At 45.8% G+C, this 15,876-nt stretch overlaps 1 protein-coding gene across 1 annotated transcript in view; it reads left to right on the top strand.

Moving 5' to 3' along the window:
• The window catches only part of LOC144112642 (26S proteasome non-ATPase regulatory subunit 4-like), a 60,300-nt gene that overhangs the window by 17,294 nt on the left and 27,130 nt on the right, over positions 1-15,876 (top strand). Inside the window, exons 4-7 of the mRNA XM_077645452.1 lie at positions 10,253-10,339; positions 10,399-10,467; positions 10,553-10,614; positions 15,550-15,700. Of these exons, the coding sequence (XP_077501578.1) occupies positions 10,253-10,339; positions 10,399-10,467; positions 10,553-10,614; positions 15,550-15,700 (369 nt within the window). The remainder of the gene's footprint in view (positions 1-10,252; positions 10,340-10,398; positions 10,468-10,552; positions 10,615-15,549; positions 15,701-15,876) is intronic.

The raw sequence follows: 15,876 nt of genomic DNA, 5'->3' as shown, positions 1-15,876 counted from the left end.
ACCACAGGGACGCCATGCTTGTTTGTCACTTTCTTCATGCTATGGGCGACTTTGTGCATATAATGTATAACAGTGGCCTTCTTTTTGATCGTGTGCTCATTGGTGGTGCCGCATTTTCTTCTGTTACCTTCTTACGAAGGTTCTCAGCTACAGCTGAGAGAACCACACAGGGGAAGCTGGCTGAAAGAAGCCTGTTAATTTGATTACTGAAGCTGGTGTACATTGCATGTGGGCATGACTTTGTAAGCGCAGATTCCAGGCAGGAGCTAGCTATAGCTCTCTTAACTATCTTCGAGTGCGCAGAATTGGAAGGAAGCAATTCTTTCTGTGCTCGTGGAGCATAGTGCCAGCAGATATCACGCGAGCCAAACTGCAGGTTAAGGTCTAAAAACTGCAACGAACCGCTCGTTGGAAGTTCGTGTGTAAAAGCCAAACCCTTGCCAAGTTGTCTGAACAGAGTTAAAATACTTTTCACACAATCAGTGCAGGTCGAGGTTTTCTCGTTTAGGGAAAACAATTAAAAAATTGTCAATGTATGTGAAAGCCTTAAGTACTCCATGGTTAGTAAACTCATGATTAAGGGAGTGGTCAATAGGAGCTCAAAATATATTACACAGGATCAGGGCGACTCAGGAATGCACGTGCCTTGTCTGAATATAAAAGTCATTGTTGAAAGAAATAAAAGCTGCTTGCAAATAAAAATCAAGCAGAGAAATGAAACTGTCTTCTGGCACACCGGCTGAGTTTTGAAACCTTATTACTGCGTTCCATTCAATACATTCCCTGACGGCTACAAACAGTTCATCATGAGGCACGGAATAAAACATATCTTTCACTCTTGTCATGTAGTATGCTTCTTGAATAACAGTGCTCAAATTGGTTACGCCTTTTCTGTTGATGTGGAAGATTTTTTTTATCAAATCTGTAACAACTAAAAAATGTGTAACAATTGAAGGTAGCAGGAATATAGATGTCATGAAAAATAGGTGCACTATGGAATTATAATAACTACAAAGTGGTAAATGATGGTTCCATTTTAAATTTACCAGTGCGAAAGACAGGGACATGAAAAAGACATGATAAGCACTGACTTGCAACTGGTTTTAGCAAACAAAGATATATAGCCATGCCAACAATACGTGGAGACAACATACTAAAACAGTCTTTAGTGCTTAAGTGGTAGGATTCCCCATTCCAATGTTAAGTGTTCAGGCCCTCTATTCTGAAAGTCCAGTGGACATTGCTGCAGCTCGGGCTCACTCCACAAACTCCTGTTGGTGCTGCAGTTCAGAGCTGGACAGTGCGTTCTCCCACTGCTCAGCTGTCTGGTTATTTATTCTTCGCATGGTATGGTTTTCTTGGCAGGCCCATAGCATGTTGTACAGGTGGTGCAGGTCTGCCTCCTCTCCGCAGTCTATGCATCCTGATTTGTGTAATTTCGGATACTTCCTACTGGTTGAGCTTCTTTGGGTTGTACATTGTATCTGTTTGTAAGCGTCTAAGTGTAATTTCTTCTTCTTTATTTAGCTTCCTGTCTAGGAATGGAAATATCCTCCTTGAAAATCTGTAGTGTTGAGAATTTCTATTTATGTAGGTGGATGGTTTGTAGAGCTGTGTAGAGCTGTGGCCAATCGCATTGAGCTCTCGGGGGAGCAGAGCTCGAGCAGTGGCACTTGCGCCTTCATTCCCCTTGATTGATTGATGGACTGGGGCCCATACGAGACAGAGGAGATCGGGGACACAACGCTGCCCCCACTTTTCGCACAGCGCGGCAGGTACGTATGTCAGCAGATGGTGAGCGCACGTCTCTCCACCAAAACAACAGCACTTCCTCCCACTACTGTCCCGAAGTAAAATCATTCTGGCTAGAGCAGAGTACCAAAAACTTCTTATCTTATTCAATGCCTAGCGTGGGAATCAACGGCAGAAACGGTTTCCGTTTACTACTAACCATACTTACAATACACAGTGGCGAACTATTTCTCTGAATATGCCCTATGTGGCCAACGCGAGCTCGTGTGCTTCGAGAAATTACTAAGTTGGAAGAATCAACCACTGCTGTGATTTGCAGAAACTGAAAACATGCCTACAAGCCTTGAAAACCCGCACTCAACACCTCTCCGCGACGCCACTCCCTGGCCTTTTGCTTACCATGAGCCCGCTACCGACTGCAGCGCTACCTCGTTTGTTTGCAAACATGCAGGAGGTCTATACTGTTGATGCCGCGCTGCTTCTGCTCGTCACTCCGCAATGACTGTAGGGCCTGTGGACTCATGCTGTTGTTGCTTTCTTTGGTGTTCAGCCAGTCTTGCTCACCGCAGAGCATCTGGATTGACATTAGAAGGCCCGGCATGAAGCGAGCGCGAATGATGTGCGAAGCAAGCACAGGAGGAGGGAACCTGCGCGCACTGTGAAATTGGCCTCACATAGAGTGTGTCAGGCTTGGCAGGAAAGGAAAGACGGGCGTTTGTATCTTGAAGGCTTGGGGGTACTACGGAAGCGAGCTTACAACAAACCCACGCGTAAATTTCTCAGTGGGAATCTGCTGGTTTTGAATGGTTTCATCTGATCCCAGGAGGGACTGGTTTGCTGCTGGTTGAAATGGTCCCTGTAGGGCGCCAGCTGGTGTTTTGCTTGGATGTACTGCTTAAGATGGAAGCATTCTGGTTTGCTGCTGGTTTTGTGTTGGGGTCTACTGGTCCCAGAAGGAAGCCTTCTGGTTTGCTGTTGGTTGAAATGGTCCCGGTAGGGCACAAACTGGTTTTTGCTTGTATCTACTCATCCCATGAAAGAAGCCTTCTGGTTTGCTGCTGGATGGTCCCTGTAGGGCGCCAACTGATCTTTTGCTTGGATCTACTGCTCCAAAAAGGAAGCCTTCTGGTTTGCTGCTAGTTTTGTGTTGGGGTCTACTGGTCCTAGGGGGAAGCCTTCTGGTTTGCTGCTGGTTTTGTTTTGGGGTCTACTGTTCCAAGAAGGAAGCCTTCTGGTTTGCTGCTGGTTGAAATGGTCCCTGTAGGGCAGAAACTGCTTTTTTTCCTTGGATCTACTGGTCCTAGAAGGAAGCCTTCTGGTTTGCTGCTGGCTTTGTTTTGGGGTCTACTGCTCCAAGAAGGAAGCCTTCTGGTTTGCTGCTGGTTTTGTGTTGTGGTCTACTGGTCCCAGAAGGTAAGCCTTCTGGTTTGCATCTGGCTGGAATAGTCCCTGTAGGGCAGAAACTGCTTTTTTTCCTTGGATCTACTGGTCCCATGAAGGAAGCCTTCTGGTTTGCAGCTGGTTTTGTTCTGTGGTCTCGTGGTCCCAGAAGGAAGCCTTCTGGTTTTCTTTGGCATATATGGTCCCAGAAGGGCATCCACTGGCTTTGTGTTGGGCTGTTCTGGTCCCCTCTGGGAGCTTCTGGTTCTGAAGTGAGATTTACTGGCTTCTACTGAAAACATGTTGAATTGACAGCTTTTTCTGTTGTTTGCATGGTAATGGGATTCCTCAATTAACAAAATTTTTCAGCTAAATCTCTGATTTTCTCTGCTATAAATTGGTAAGATAGTGCTAAAATTTAATGTGAAAACTTTTATTAACTGTTTCCCACTAACACTGGTGGGGTGCCCTTAACAAGGGAGTATATAAGCATGAGCTCTTACAGTTTGAATTTAAGTGTATATAAGCAGAGGTGGGCATCCTCACGAGGGCACACCCTCATGAGGGTGTCCACACCTCATGAGGATTTCACTACGTAAGGTGAGGGCAAGGGAGGATTGGCGCATGAAAATTCGTGAGGACGAGGGTTGGGGAGGGGAGACGATGTGGTGAGGGTGAGGGAGAGCAAGATGCACGGTCTGAGGGTGAGGATGGAGGTCCGAACCGTACTCTGGGCTAATGTTTCCTGTTTGCGCAGTCTGTTATGGATTATGGATTCCGGTTTTGGAGTGCTAGGGCGAAGGTTCTCGAGGAAGACTTAGTTTCTGCAGTCAGGAGGTACACGAGACGAGCATGAATGGTAGGGAGCTGCACGCCTTCTCTGTTGCAATGCCCATGTTGTAAATAGAACAAAGCAAGCGCGCAGTAACAGCCACAGCTAGGTTTCGAAGGAAAATGAAAAACGCAAGAAACAGCGAAGAATTGGGAGCGAAAGTCGTAAAACTGTCGGCACATTTGGTGAACAAAGGCTCACAATCCGGTTTGCAGGTTGTGATGACGTCATAACATCATGTGACCTAGATGGCCTACGTGCCAGAAGCAGGCTTCTGACAAATGGACAGACAACCACTTTTTAGTGGAGTGCAAGCCCTAGCACTTGAGTGCTGAAATGGCAACCATAGGAATTGTTCACTCGAGTCTCAGGGAGTTAGTGATTGCCATAATTCAACCCAAATGCTGCATTTTTGGTGACCCATTTGATTTTAAATTGGCTTGAATATTGTTTTATTTTAAGTGAAAGCATAAGAGCCTCACAGCAGCAGAAATCTGGCATCGCACCTGAAGACACTATAAGGAAATAAACTTTTTAGCTGGGGTAGCGGGATTCAAACCCATGGCAGCGCGAACAGATCAGTTCTGCTGGCCACTGCTTTCACTGCTACGCCATCGCCGCAGCTTTTTTTTTTAAACGTGGTATATTACACCGAAAATATATATTTACCAATATTTTAGGAAACGCCATGAAAGACATCTAAAAAAGACGGAGCACTCTATCAGTAATGCTGAGCACATCACCAAGAGGGAGTGCCATTCCGGTTTAAAGTCGGTTTGTTCATGCACTTCCCCGAGATGAACAACCATTTGTCAGAAATCTTAACATCCTGCCTGTTCTAACTGCCAGGCTCTTGAGTTGTGCTCGCAATTTCGTCGTCTTCATTACCTACCTGCATTCAAGCATGTAAATTGTCAGTCTCTCACGCTGTAGTTTGAAAACATGGTGGTCATCATCCATGTGTGTGTAAGTACCATCAGGCGAGCATGCAGCAAGCTGCATGAAATGGCAGGATATTAGAAGCAGCCAAATTCAGCTTAAAGACCTGAACTACAAACTTCCTTGTTCTGAGACTATTCTGTGTTTAGCACTTGTTGTAATTGTTGTGGTAAATGCTATTACATTGCTTTCTAAATAATCTTGGTGCATATTAATTTTTTATACATACACAAAAACATGCTGACTCATTTTAGCAGTGCATATAGATAATGAAATGTTACAAGTGCAGGGAACATATATGCATGCAGTGCATGCCTGAAATAAAGCCAGAGTGATATTCTGGGGCTCAACTCGTAACTGTCTCAATTTTATCTCGCGTATTATCTCAAACAACACACACAACAATATAAGAATCTAGCCTCTCATCCAATAATGTCTTGAGGGCTTATCTTGTATATTTATACTACCTAAGTAATATTACCCGAAGTTGCCGACTATAAAAAATAACTCGAGTTTTAAAGCAACTATTATTGAGGTTGGGGGAGGGCCGACGATGTGAGGGTGAGAAAGGGCCAGCAAATTTTGCGAAGTGAGGGTGAGGGAGGACAAAATAATTTCACAAAGTGAGGTTGAGGGTGAAGGAGGGCCGTATTCAAAAGTAAGGGTGAGAGAGGAAAAGTAAAAATGAAGGCATTTGCCCACCTCTGTATATAAGTTTCTGATATCAGTTGTGTGTATTGCAGTGCTTTGTTGTCGCTCTTGTTGGCACTTGCTACGTTTAAAGCTGTGTGTTCTCACTATAGGCAGACCTGCATGGTCCTACAGGGTGACACATTTTAGTGCAGGTTTCTTTTGTTTTCCCTTATTTTTAGAGTATACTTACTGACGCCTTATCAGTGCCCTCACTGCTCCACCTTGTTTGGCGCACTTTGATCCTTCAGCCCCTACGGAACTTCGGACCGATGCGAGCGGCCATGGCATTGGTGCCCTACTTGCTCAGCGGCAACGCAACAAGCTTCGCGTTATTGCGTACGCCAGCCGTCTCCTTTCTGTGTCAGAGCGCAACTATTCTATCACCAAGCGGGAATGCCTCGCTCTGGTTTGGGCTATTGCAAAATTCCGCCCTTACTTGTTTGGGCACCCTTTCTCTGTTTTCACGGATCACCACGCCTTATGCTGGCTTTCTTCGCTCAAAGACCCTACTGGCCGGCTGGGGCGCTGGGCTCTTAGCCTTCAAGAGTACACATTTTGTGTTGTCCACAAGTCCGGCCGCTTGCACCAGGACGCGGATTGCTTGTCCCGTTACCCTGTCGATCCGCCTTCCTCCAACGAATGCGAGGCTGACGCCTGCGTCTTATCCATCTCGGCCTTCCGCAACATTGCGCAAGAACAGCGCTTGGATTCGTCGCTACGTTCCCTCATCGACCGCCTCACTGCCAACCGCTGTGATGCGTCCCTTGCCCCGTTAGGTAGATAGATAGATAGATACTTGAGGCCTTGCCCTTTGTAACGGGTGGGCACCACTAGGTTGGGCACCCGGCCAAAAAAACAAAAAAAAATACAAGAAGATGGAAGCACACAAGGAGAGAAAGAAAGATAAAACGCACAAAAAAATGGAAAAAGAAGAAAAAAGAAAAAAACACGCAAAGGCTAAAGTCAGGAGGTGGGTGGGGGGGGTTCGCTCATCGATCTCGTTCACTTCCGACTCTGCGGCTTCGCGCTTTTAAACACAGTGCTCCACCAAAGAGTTAGTCGACGCTTGGTTCGCAACACCCCCTCGCTCTTGACCTTGGAGCTGTCTCCTTCGTCGTCCACTGCAGGACCGTGAAACCCGAGCGCCTGTGGGAATGTGGTGCCCTCTGTCGGCATTGGATGGAGACTCTGGCACGACATCACCAGGTGCTCGATGGTTTCCTCTGCGTCGCCACACGCTCGGCATATTGCAGCTTCTGCTTCTGGTGTTGCGTCGAAGTGACGGCGGAACACCAGTGTTCGCAGCGCTCCGGCACGGGCCTCAAACAGCAATGCGCTACCCAGGCCGTTGTCAAAAATCTTTTCAGGTCCGATGCTGTTTTTGCACTCGCGGTACACTGCCAGTGTCGGTTTTTCCGCGAGCGCCTGCAGCCATTGGGGATTCTCTTTTTCCTGGACCCGTCTCCTTGCCTCCTGTTTCCATGCCGTTGCCGATTCGGCACTTATGGGTGTCTGGAAAAGTCCATACTTGCCTTCTATCTTGTGGAGGCGCTTCACCCATGTAGTGCGTAGGCATGTCGCAGCGAGGTATTCAAAGACCCGCCTTGCCCATCGGTTGTGGCTCATGAACTGCAGTCGACCGCGGTACTCCAGCTTGCTGCATGCCTCCCTTGCCTCAAAACTAGACCATCCCAGGTCGCCTTGAATGGCTGCATTGGCCACCCGTCCATGACATCCGACTGCAGTGCGGCCGACCTCTGTTTGCCAGCGCTCTAACCAATTTCTGGTGGCTGATGGGAGGCAGACCACCGCGTTGGCAAATGTGAGTCCTGGCACGTGCGCGAGCTTCCAGAGGTCGCGGACCATGGTGTACTGGTGGCACCCCCACAGGCACCGACGTCGGAGGATGCATTGCGCTCGAAGTGAAGATTGACGGACCTTGGCCTCGTGCAGTCTGAACATGTCAGTCTCAGCACACAAATTTATGCCCAGGTATTTATACGATCTGTCGACTGTCAGGGTCTCTTCATTCAACGTCAGCGATAGCTGATCATTCGCCTCGCCTGCCAGCTGAACAACCTTGCATTTTCGCTGGTTGAACTTGAGGCCAAGGCTTCGCAGCTCCGCTGCACAAATGTCTAGCATTTTTTGCACATCCTCTGTGTTTTCTCCCATGATTACCAAATCATCAGCAAAGGCAAGACCCGGCAGTCGGCTGGAGTTGTCAATTCCTGTGGTGCTGTACTTAAGGCCGAATCCCAGGTTTGCCTGCAGGAGTGCCTTTTCCAGTCCGGCCACATACAGGAGGTAGAGGAGGGGAACGTCCTCTACCGGCGCAATATGCGGCCTGACGGCGCTGACCTCTTGCTCGTGGTCCCTCAACACCTGCGCAGCAGCGTCCTTGAACAGCTTCATGACGTTCCCACGGCCGGTCATCTTGGAGTCTCCCGCACCTACGACAGCGTGCGCCGCCGCTTCTTTTGGCCCGGTCTATACCGTTCTGTCCGCCGTTATGTGGCCGATTGCGAACTGTGCCAACGGCGGAAGACGCCCTCGGTTCTCCCTCCCGGGCAACTTCAGCCGATTCCCATCCCCGTAGACCCGTTTTCCCGTGTCGGCCTCGACCTGCTCGGCCCTTTTCCGGTGCCTGCTATGGGAAACAAATGGATCGCGGTCGCGACGGACTACTCCACGCGCTACGCTATTACTCGAGCGATCCCAACCAGCTGCGCAACTGATGTCGCTGACTTTCTCCTGCACGACGTCATACTCCACCACGGTGCTCCCCGTCACCTGCTCACCGATCGCGGTCGCTGCTTTCTTTCCAAAGTGGTCGCCGAACTCCTCCGCTCCTGCTCCGTCCGTCATCAATTTGCCACGGCCTACCATCCGCAGACGAACGGCCTCACTGAACGTCTGAACCGTACCCTCACCTACATGATTTCCATGTACGTCTCCGACCATCACCGCAACTGGGATATTAGCCTCCCATTTGTTACATTCGCCTACAATTCTACGCGTCACGATACAGCCGGTTTCTCCCCCTTTTACCTTCTCTTTGGCCGCGATCCTTTGCTGCCCTTCGACAGTGTACTGCCCGCCACCGCCTCTACGAGTCCTTACGCTCGGGACGCCATCACTCGCGCCGACGCTGCCCGTCTTGTCGCCCGCCAGCGGCTGTCGGCCTCCGAAGTCGATCAGAAACGACGTCATGACTGTCGCCGTCGTGAAGTCACCTACTCTCCTGGCTCCCTTGTGTTACTCTGGATCGCTTCCCGCCGTGTGGGCCTTTGTGAAAAACTGCTCCCCCGATATACAGGCCCTTATCGGGTCGTACGTCCGGTGACCGCGGTGACGTACGAGATCACCCCGCACCGACATCGTCCATGTGTCCCGCCTCAAACCTTACAACTCGCCGTCTAGCTGGCCTGTGTAGTGCGCACCGGGACGGTGCTTTTGCCGCGAGGGGGGGTCATGCTACGGACGCTAAGAGGACGACGAAGCGGTTGGTAACGAAGACGCCGCTGAGGTGCGCGCTTGTGTGCTGAGAGTCTACTCCAAGCCATCGGTTCCTTGCGTAGCAGGTTACCTCTGCTCTTTCTACTGCTGCTTCTAGCCGCCACGTATCAATATTAAAGTGACCCTTAATTCAAAACTTTTTAGTAACTTTCCAGAAACATCATAAAACAAGGGACATGACAAGGATGGTTTATCCAAATAGATGTTCATGCTGCCAGGGCAGCTACTGGTTCCAGCAGCTATAGACGCAGGTCTCTAATCAGTCAGAATGTGTTCCAGTGTTTGTAGTGGCCCAAGTGGCTCATGGCCGCAGTTTTTTGTTTAGTCGCCTAATGAAACGGAGCAGTGCAGGTTCCCTGCCGCGCTGAGCGAGTCATGTGGCCCTCCTCTCCTCATCCTTGCATGTGCTGCTGCGTCACGTGACCTGGCACCCGCCTCTGCTCCCCGCTTCGCATCTGCTGCTCCTCTGGCTTCATTTCAACACAGGACGCCTTTTTCACTAGTAAACCGTTTAGTGCTATTGCAGTAAAACACTCGTACACATTTCATGGTTGAATTAGCAAGTAAAAATGATGAACCCTTTCATAAAATGCCTAAGGAAACGTAATACAAGCCTCAAAATTTTGATACTGAAGCGGGGAGCAGGTACTAACATGCTATGAATGTAACACCGAAAATGCAGTGTTGTCCATAGAAATCATCTGAAGCCACGGATACAACAAACTTTAAAATCAATTTGTGCCTGAATGAAATGCCACTTGGCTGCCAGACATGGTGGAAGTTATAAGGAATAAGATAAGCACCTACAGATAAGCACATATGCGGAATCCTAGCATTCCACAATCAGAAAAAAACAGCACCTATTGTGTCTACACACCTTCCGTCACCCAGCTAGCCAGGGAGATTGCATAAATAGATACACAGTCACCATGACTTTGTAGTTGCTTTATCGATGTTCCTCGTGCACCATCTTCCCCTTGTTTTTTTTGTTTTAATGTCACATATTTATTGGATTTTACAATAAACTTCACTTGTTAGCAGTGCTCCTGTTGTCTGCTTCTTCTTTGCTACTTTTTCTCATGTTAATTTTTATGCAGTGAACCTAGCCCAACCTCATGCATCACTATTTATTTGCAGCTTATGCTCCGGAACCGTTTGGACAGGTTTCAGCAGATGCGAATTGTGGCGTTTGTTGGCAGCCCTGTCACATCAGATAAGAAAGAGGTTTGTGCATATCTTAGTTTCAGACTTAAACATTCCCCGCTCATTTTTTTTTTTTTTAGCTTTTGAGTCTTGCAAAAAAACTGAAGAAAGAAAATGTGAAGGTGGACATTGTGAGTTTCGGAGAAAATGTGAGTGGAGTTTCGAGTCTCATGTTGTTATGTTGCAGATACAACTTGCTGCATTTTTACTTTTATTTCTTATTTTTACCTCTAGGACCTAAATATTCCGACGCTGACACCCTTTCTCAGCATTCTTAATGGAGGAGGGTATGCTGGGTAAGTAACATGTTACCATGAAAGCCTAGGCTGTATTAAGTGCAGACATGCTTGCAGGTTATGTTACAGTTTAACTCTTTAATGCCCAGTGTTGTGATTTAAACATGAAGCTTGAATTCAAATTTTGATGTCAATGTATTCACTGCTGGCAGTGCCGTATGATAAATATGCGTGGTGCCACTGTGAGGCAGCTGTTAGTAACAAAAAGGGGCGTGTATATGACTCATACCCGGTGATCAACAGCTCGTGATTTCTCTTTGTGTAGAAATTGTTGCTGGAAGAATAAGCAAGATTTGTACCATAAAAAATATCTTGAACTCAATGCACCCAAGAAGATTCGCTTTCCTATCAGATACTCGAAACGTTTTCCTTGAATATCTCATTGGTTTGCATAATTTGTTTTAATGAGCAGCAGTCGACATTTGTGCCAATTAGTCACTGTTCAGGGAACGGTATTGAAACTCATTGTGCAAAAAAGTTCTGACATTTCTTCTGACTGAGAACATCTACAAGTGTACTACAAGATCTTACAGGCAAAGTTGGCTGGGGGTGACAGCGCTGCCCAAGTTGCAGAAACAGCGATGACGAAAACTTTGGGTGTGCTGTTTAAAGAGTTTGGTCCCTAAAACATGGCAGTAGCAATGGCAGCTATAAGGACAAAGAGGACACTGGAAAAAGACAGTCTGAGTCTGTTCTCAGTGGAAAAGAGCATGTGAAGTGGATGACCACTCCTTAGAACGCCACACTGTCATTGTAGCATAACGCTAGCAAATCCTGTACAGTGGCCAAATAGACAGGTACTGCTAAATGTTGTCTGTGCCTTTGTAAGCAAGGAGAGCTTTTAAATCAGATGCAGCAGCTTCTGAGTCAGTCTTCCTTATAACTGTGCTGGTTGCAGAACGTAGACTGAATGCCCAGAGTCGTGGATCTGTGGTGCACTGATTTACAATTTAAAGCCACGCTAACAAATTTATGGATTTCGATCTTAAATATGGGTGCGATAGCATGGGTGGTGTAGCAGTTGTGATTTTTAATGCACGATATGTGTTACACACCTGGTTCCCCAAGATCTTTCTGTATGTCACAGAAATTCCTTTCATGAAAGGAATGAAAAAAAATGAAGAGATGCATGGTGTCAGTGGCAGGAATTGAACCTGCTGTTTTGGCACGGCATACAGCAGTAACGGTGCCAGGACATTTGTGGTGGGGTGGCATGTAGAAGCACGAATGAAAGGGGGGGGTGATAAATTGTTTGGTAAGCATGGTGGCTCTGAAACATTGCTTTTCATAAATATAAAATAAATTAACAAAATGTGATAGGTCACCATTGAAGGGGTTAAATGCGAGCTGCAAAATCCTGGAACACATATCTCATCAGGTCTGAACAAAATGCTACACCTTTTTTTGTGGCCCGGCTAATTTTTCGGTTGGTGACTGCCACCCCTTGCCTCCCCTTGGCACCATCACTGGCTGAGAGGTATGCTACCTATTAAGCTGTCTGTGCTGGACAATCAGGCTGCGAAAAGGGAAGGGTAGGTTTTTGCACTGCTGATGCTACATCTCTCAGGCAATGCCAGTACTTGGCGCTCAACAGATGGCAGAACTATGCCACCTCTTTCCGCACTGTGCCATTACTTTAATTGCCGCACACCTCACCTCTATTCACATTCACAGTCTGTGTTCTTGCAAACTCCTCTGAAAGAGTGGTTTCAGCATTTTTTTTTCCCTCGAGAGCTGCATTGTTTAATCTGTGTATTGGTCGAACAAAGGTGCAGCATAACAAGAACAAGTCACAAAAAGACTGGATAAGGAGGCAGTCAGCAGAAGGGATTGTCAGTTACAAGTCAGTATTATCTGTCCCATATCTATCTTTCTGTGACCTGTCGTTTTTGTTGCGCAGTACATTTTTTCAACAAAGCTGTATAGTGTGCTCAGTATAAACCACATTTTTTATTCACATACCCTAAAGGCCCTTTTCGGGCATTACATAGAGGTGTACAGTTACAAATAAACAATACTCCACATATAGTTGTACAAGCAACACAAATTCTAAGTTGAGCATACGCAGGAATGAAGCCATTCTAATCAGAATTTATTAGTAAAAAACACTTCAGTTTTTGCACAAAAACGTCATGATTTAAGGTGAAGACAATATCACCTGGTAACTTGTTGCAATGATGAACGGCTGGAAACAATGGTGAATGAAATGACTGAAGGGGTGGGCACGTGCAAACATGGGTTTGATTTTGAGAGCATGATCTAAGCGTGGAAAGATACGGTGGGTGGGTCTAATATAGTATGAAGCAAATGAAGAGTGACTGTGATAAAATGTGACAGTGTGAGAATAGTGCCAGCATTCTTCTGTTTTCAAGTGATGATAGCTTTAGCGATGCTTTGATTGCCGTTATGCAGGAATGACATGAATAGTCCTTAGTTATAAATCTTGCTGCTTTATTTTGTATGGACTCCAGTTTGTGAATCAAGTACAATTGATGCGGGTTCCAAATTAATGATGCGTATTCTGTTTTTGAGCAGACGAGAGTAGTGTAAGCGAAAAGCTTGGTGACAGGATCAGCTTGGTGCAAATGACGGCTTATGAAACCAAGTGCTTTAGATGATTAACTGACAATTGCATTGATATGATTATTGCATGTTAGATCAGACAAAAGATGAATACCTAGGTATATGACTGTGGAGACATTCTCAATGGAAATACTACTCATGGAATAACGGTGATTTTGAAGCTGACTATTGGTGGTGAATGTCATAGTCTTTGTTTTAGAGAGGTTAATTTGCATTTGCCACTGTTCACACGAAGTAGTGACTCTGTCCAGGTCTCTCTGCAAAGAGTTTGTGTCGTCAGGGTTGGTAATCTGTCTCTATATAACACAGTCATCAGCAAATAATCTAGTAGTAGAGGCAATAAATTCACTTACATCATTGATCAAGAACAAAATGGTCCAAGCACCGAGCCTTGCAGCACGCCAGATCTTACCGTTGTTGGGGAAGAACAGCACCCATTTACACAAACATATTGATAACGATTGGTAAGAACTATCATTTAACTATCCTTGGATAAACAGAGCAAGGTGTACAAAGTAGTCTGGTTTGTTATGCTTGCAATGGTAAGACTGTTTGGATAATGGAATTAATGTTGATGTAGTTTCAGAATGAAGACAGCCAATAGCATATAATGTGCCTGTCATTGGCAACATCATGGTAACTGTATAGTAGTGCCAGGCACAACAGAGCGCTATCAGTGCTTACCCTGGCACAGACTTGCATTGGCTCATTTATGTTTGTAGTATGCATTCCTGGTCTGTTAAAGCTAAGTTTATTTATTTATTTATTTATTTCAGTACCCTCAGGGCCCGAGGGCATTACAGAGGGGAGTGGGGTACAATAGACAAAATAACAAAGGAACAGTAGTCACAAGTAACACAAAAATGTGAACAAGAATATGGCTCGCGCAAATCAGTAGGTTACAGCAAATACAATCAAACGAATTAACAGTCATTTAACACGAAATTATGAGCAAAGAATAAAAGTAAGCATAAAAGTAAGCATACCACGCAAACAAGCATACCGCGCAGACCAGGTCTGTTTTAACTACCACATAAGCTGAAAAGAATAAACGGCAGGGCGCAAGAATTACATGTACTATGTTACCATCAAGTTAGTTAAAGCCGCTTTAAACACAGAATGGTCACTTATTTCGACGACCGATCGGGGAAGGTGATTCCATTGTGCCGATGTGCTGGGGATGAATGAGTTGTAAAAGTGGTTTGTTTGGCATGAAAGAATACCAACTTTATGACGATGATCGATCCGAGATGTAGCAAGGTGGCGTTATAAATTTTCTCTTAAGGATGGGGTTATCGTAGTAAATCTTATGGAATAGACAAAGGCGGGATATATTTCTACGTTGCGACAGTAGTGGGAGTGATAAGCTTGATTTCATGGCACTGACACTAGAGTTACGGTGATAATTCGAGAGAATGAAACGGGCCGCACGGTTCTGTATAGATTCGAGTTGGTATATTAGTGTCTCTTGATAGGGGTCCCAGATAGATGCAGCATATTCTAGTTTACTACGAACCAACGACTTGTAGAGAAGCAGTTTTACAGAGCTAGAAGAAAGATTAAAGTTACGGCGTATGTAGCCCAGCATGCGGTTGAATACTAAAAATGCATGCATGGTTCTATGGCAGTCCTTTCAAGCTTTTAAAAATGGTTTTGTGCTCCCAACATTATACATTGTTTAGCTAGCACTGTCATCTTTAATTACTAGTGTGACTGTGGGCCTTCTTGTTTTCAGGTATTGTAATGGAACCAGTGAAGAAACAAACAGCTTTTACTTGCTATAAAAAACAAACAAGAACCCAATTATAGTCAGCTGTCAGTGTAGCGATAGCAGAGTTAAATGTCCAACTCACCAGCAAGAGCAATAGAGAAAGGTGAACACACGATTAAATGTAATGTAAAGCTTTGTAGCCTCTCAGTGTTGTCAACTCAGGGACTGCACTATGACAGAAGCTTTCATTTCTCTTTCTCTTTTTCTGCATTTTATTTGTCTTTACGAAATAAATAGTGCATCACAAAAATTATTGCATCAATAGCAGAAGTTTATCAAGGCCTACATATCAATGGCAGTGTATTGTGTAATATTTGGCATCATTATACAAAAATAAGCGTGCTCATATTGTGCTTATGTTTCACTCAAGAAGCATGTTTTAGAGAAAGGGATAAGGAAAGAACCTCATCATAGTGAGAACTGAAAAATGACAAATTATTAACCGCTGGCTAAGTCATTTGAAACTCTTCAGCAACCCTTCAGGCTAACTTACCTTCTCTAAGGTATAGAGGTTAGTCCACCTTTCCATCAAATCACTGCCTCACCTGATTAGTAGCATGTGCTCTTTGTACATTCCACAGCTCCCACATGGTGTCAGTAGCAGCAGGCAATGTCTTGTGGCGTGTGCTCGTGAACTCGCCAATTGTCCGGGCTGAAGGTGACACTTCCTTCACCTATCGCATCAACAACTTCACTATTGACTTTGAAGATGATGACCCAGCACTTGCCTTGGTAAGTGAACATATGGCTTCATATGACATGTCAGATGATCACACTTAATTTATTCTTGAAAGGCCCCATTAAGGGATATTGCAGGAGGGGTGGGCATGAAGTATGTTGGTAGGGGCTACAGGTGATTTTCGATAGTGGTGTTGTAATTTGTGATGGAAGGGAGAGAGGTAAGCAAA

Source organism: Amblyomma americanum, chromosome 1 (assembly GCF_052857255.1).
Source record: "Amblyomma americanum isolate KBUSLIRL-KWMA chromosome 1, ASM5285725v1, whole genome shotgun sequence".
Taxonomy (NCBI): domain Eukaryota; kingdom Metazoa; phylum Arthropoda; class Arachnida; order Ixodida; family Ixodidae; genus Amblyomma; species Amblyomma americanum.
The sequence above is the reverse complement of the archived record's forward strand: the minus strand, read 5'-3'. Positions and strand labels throughout refer to the sequence as shown.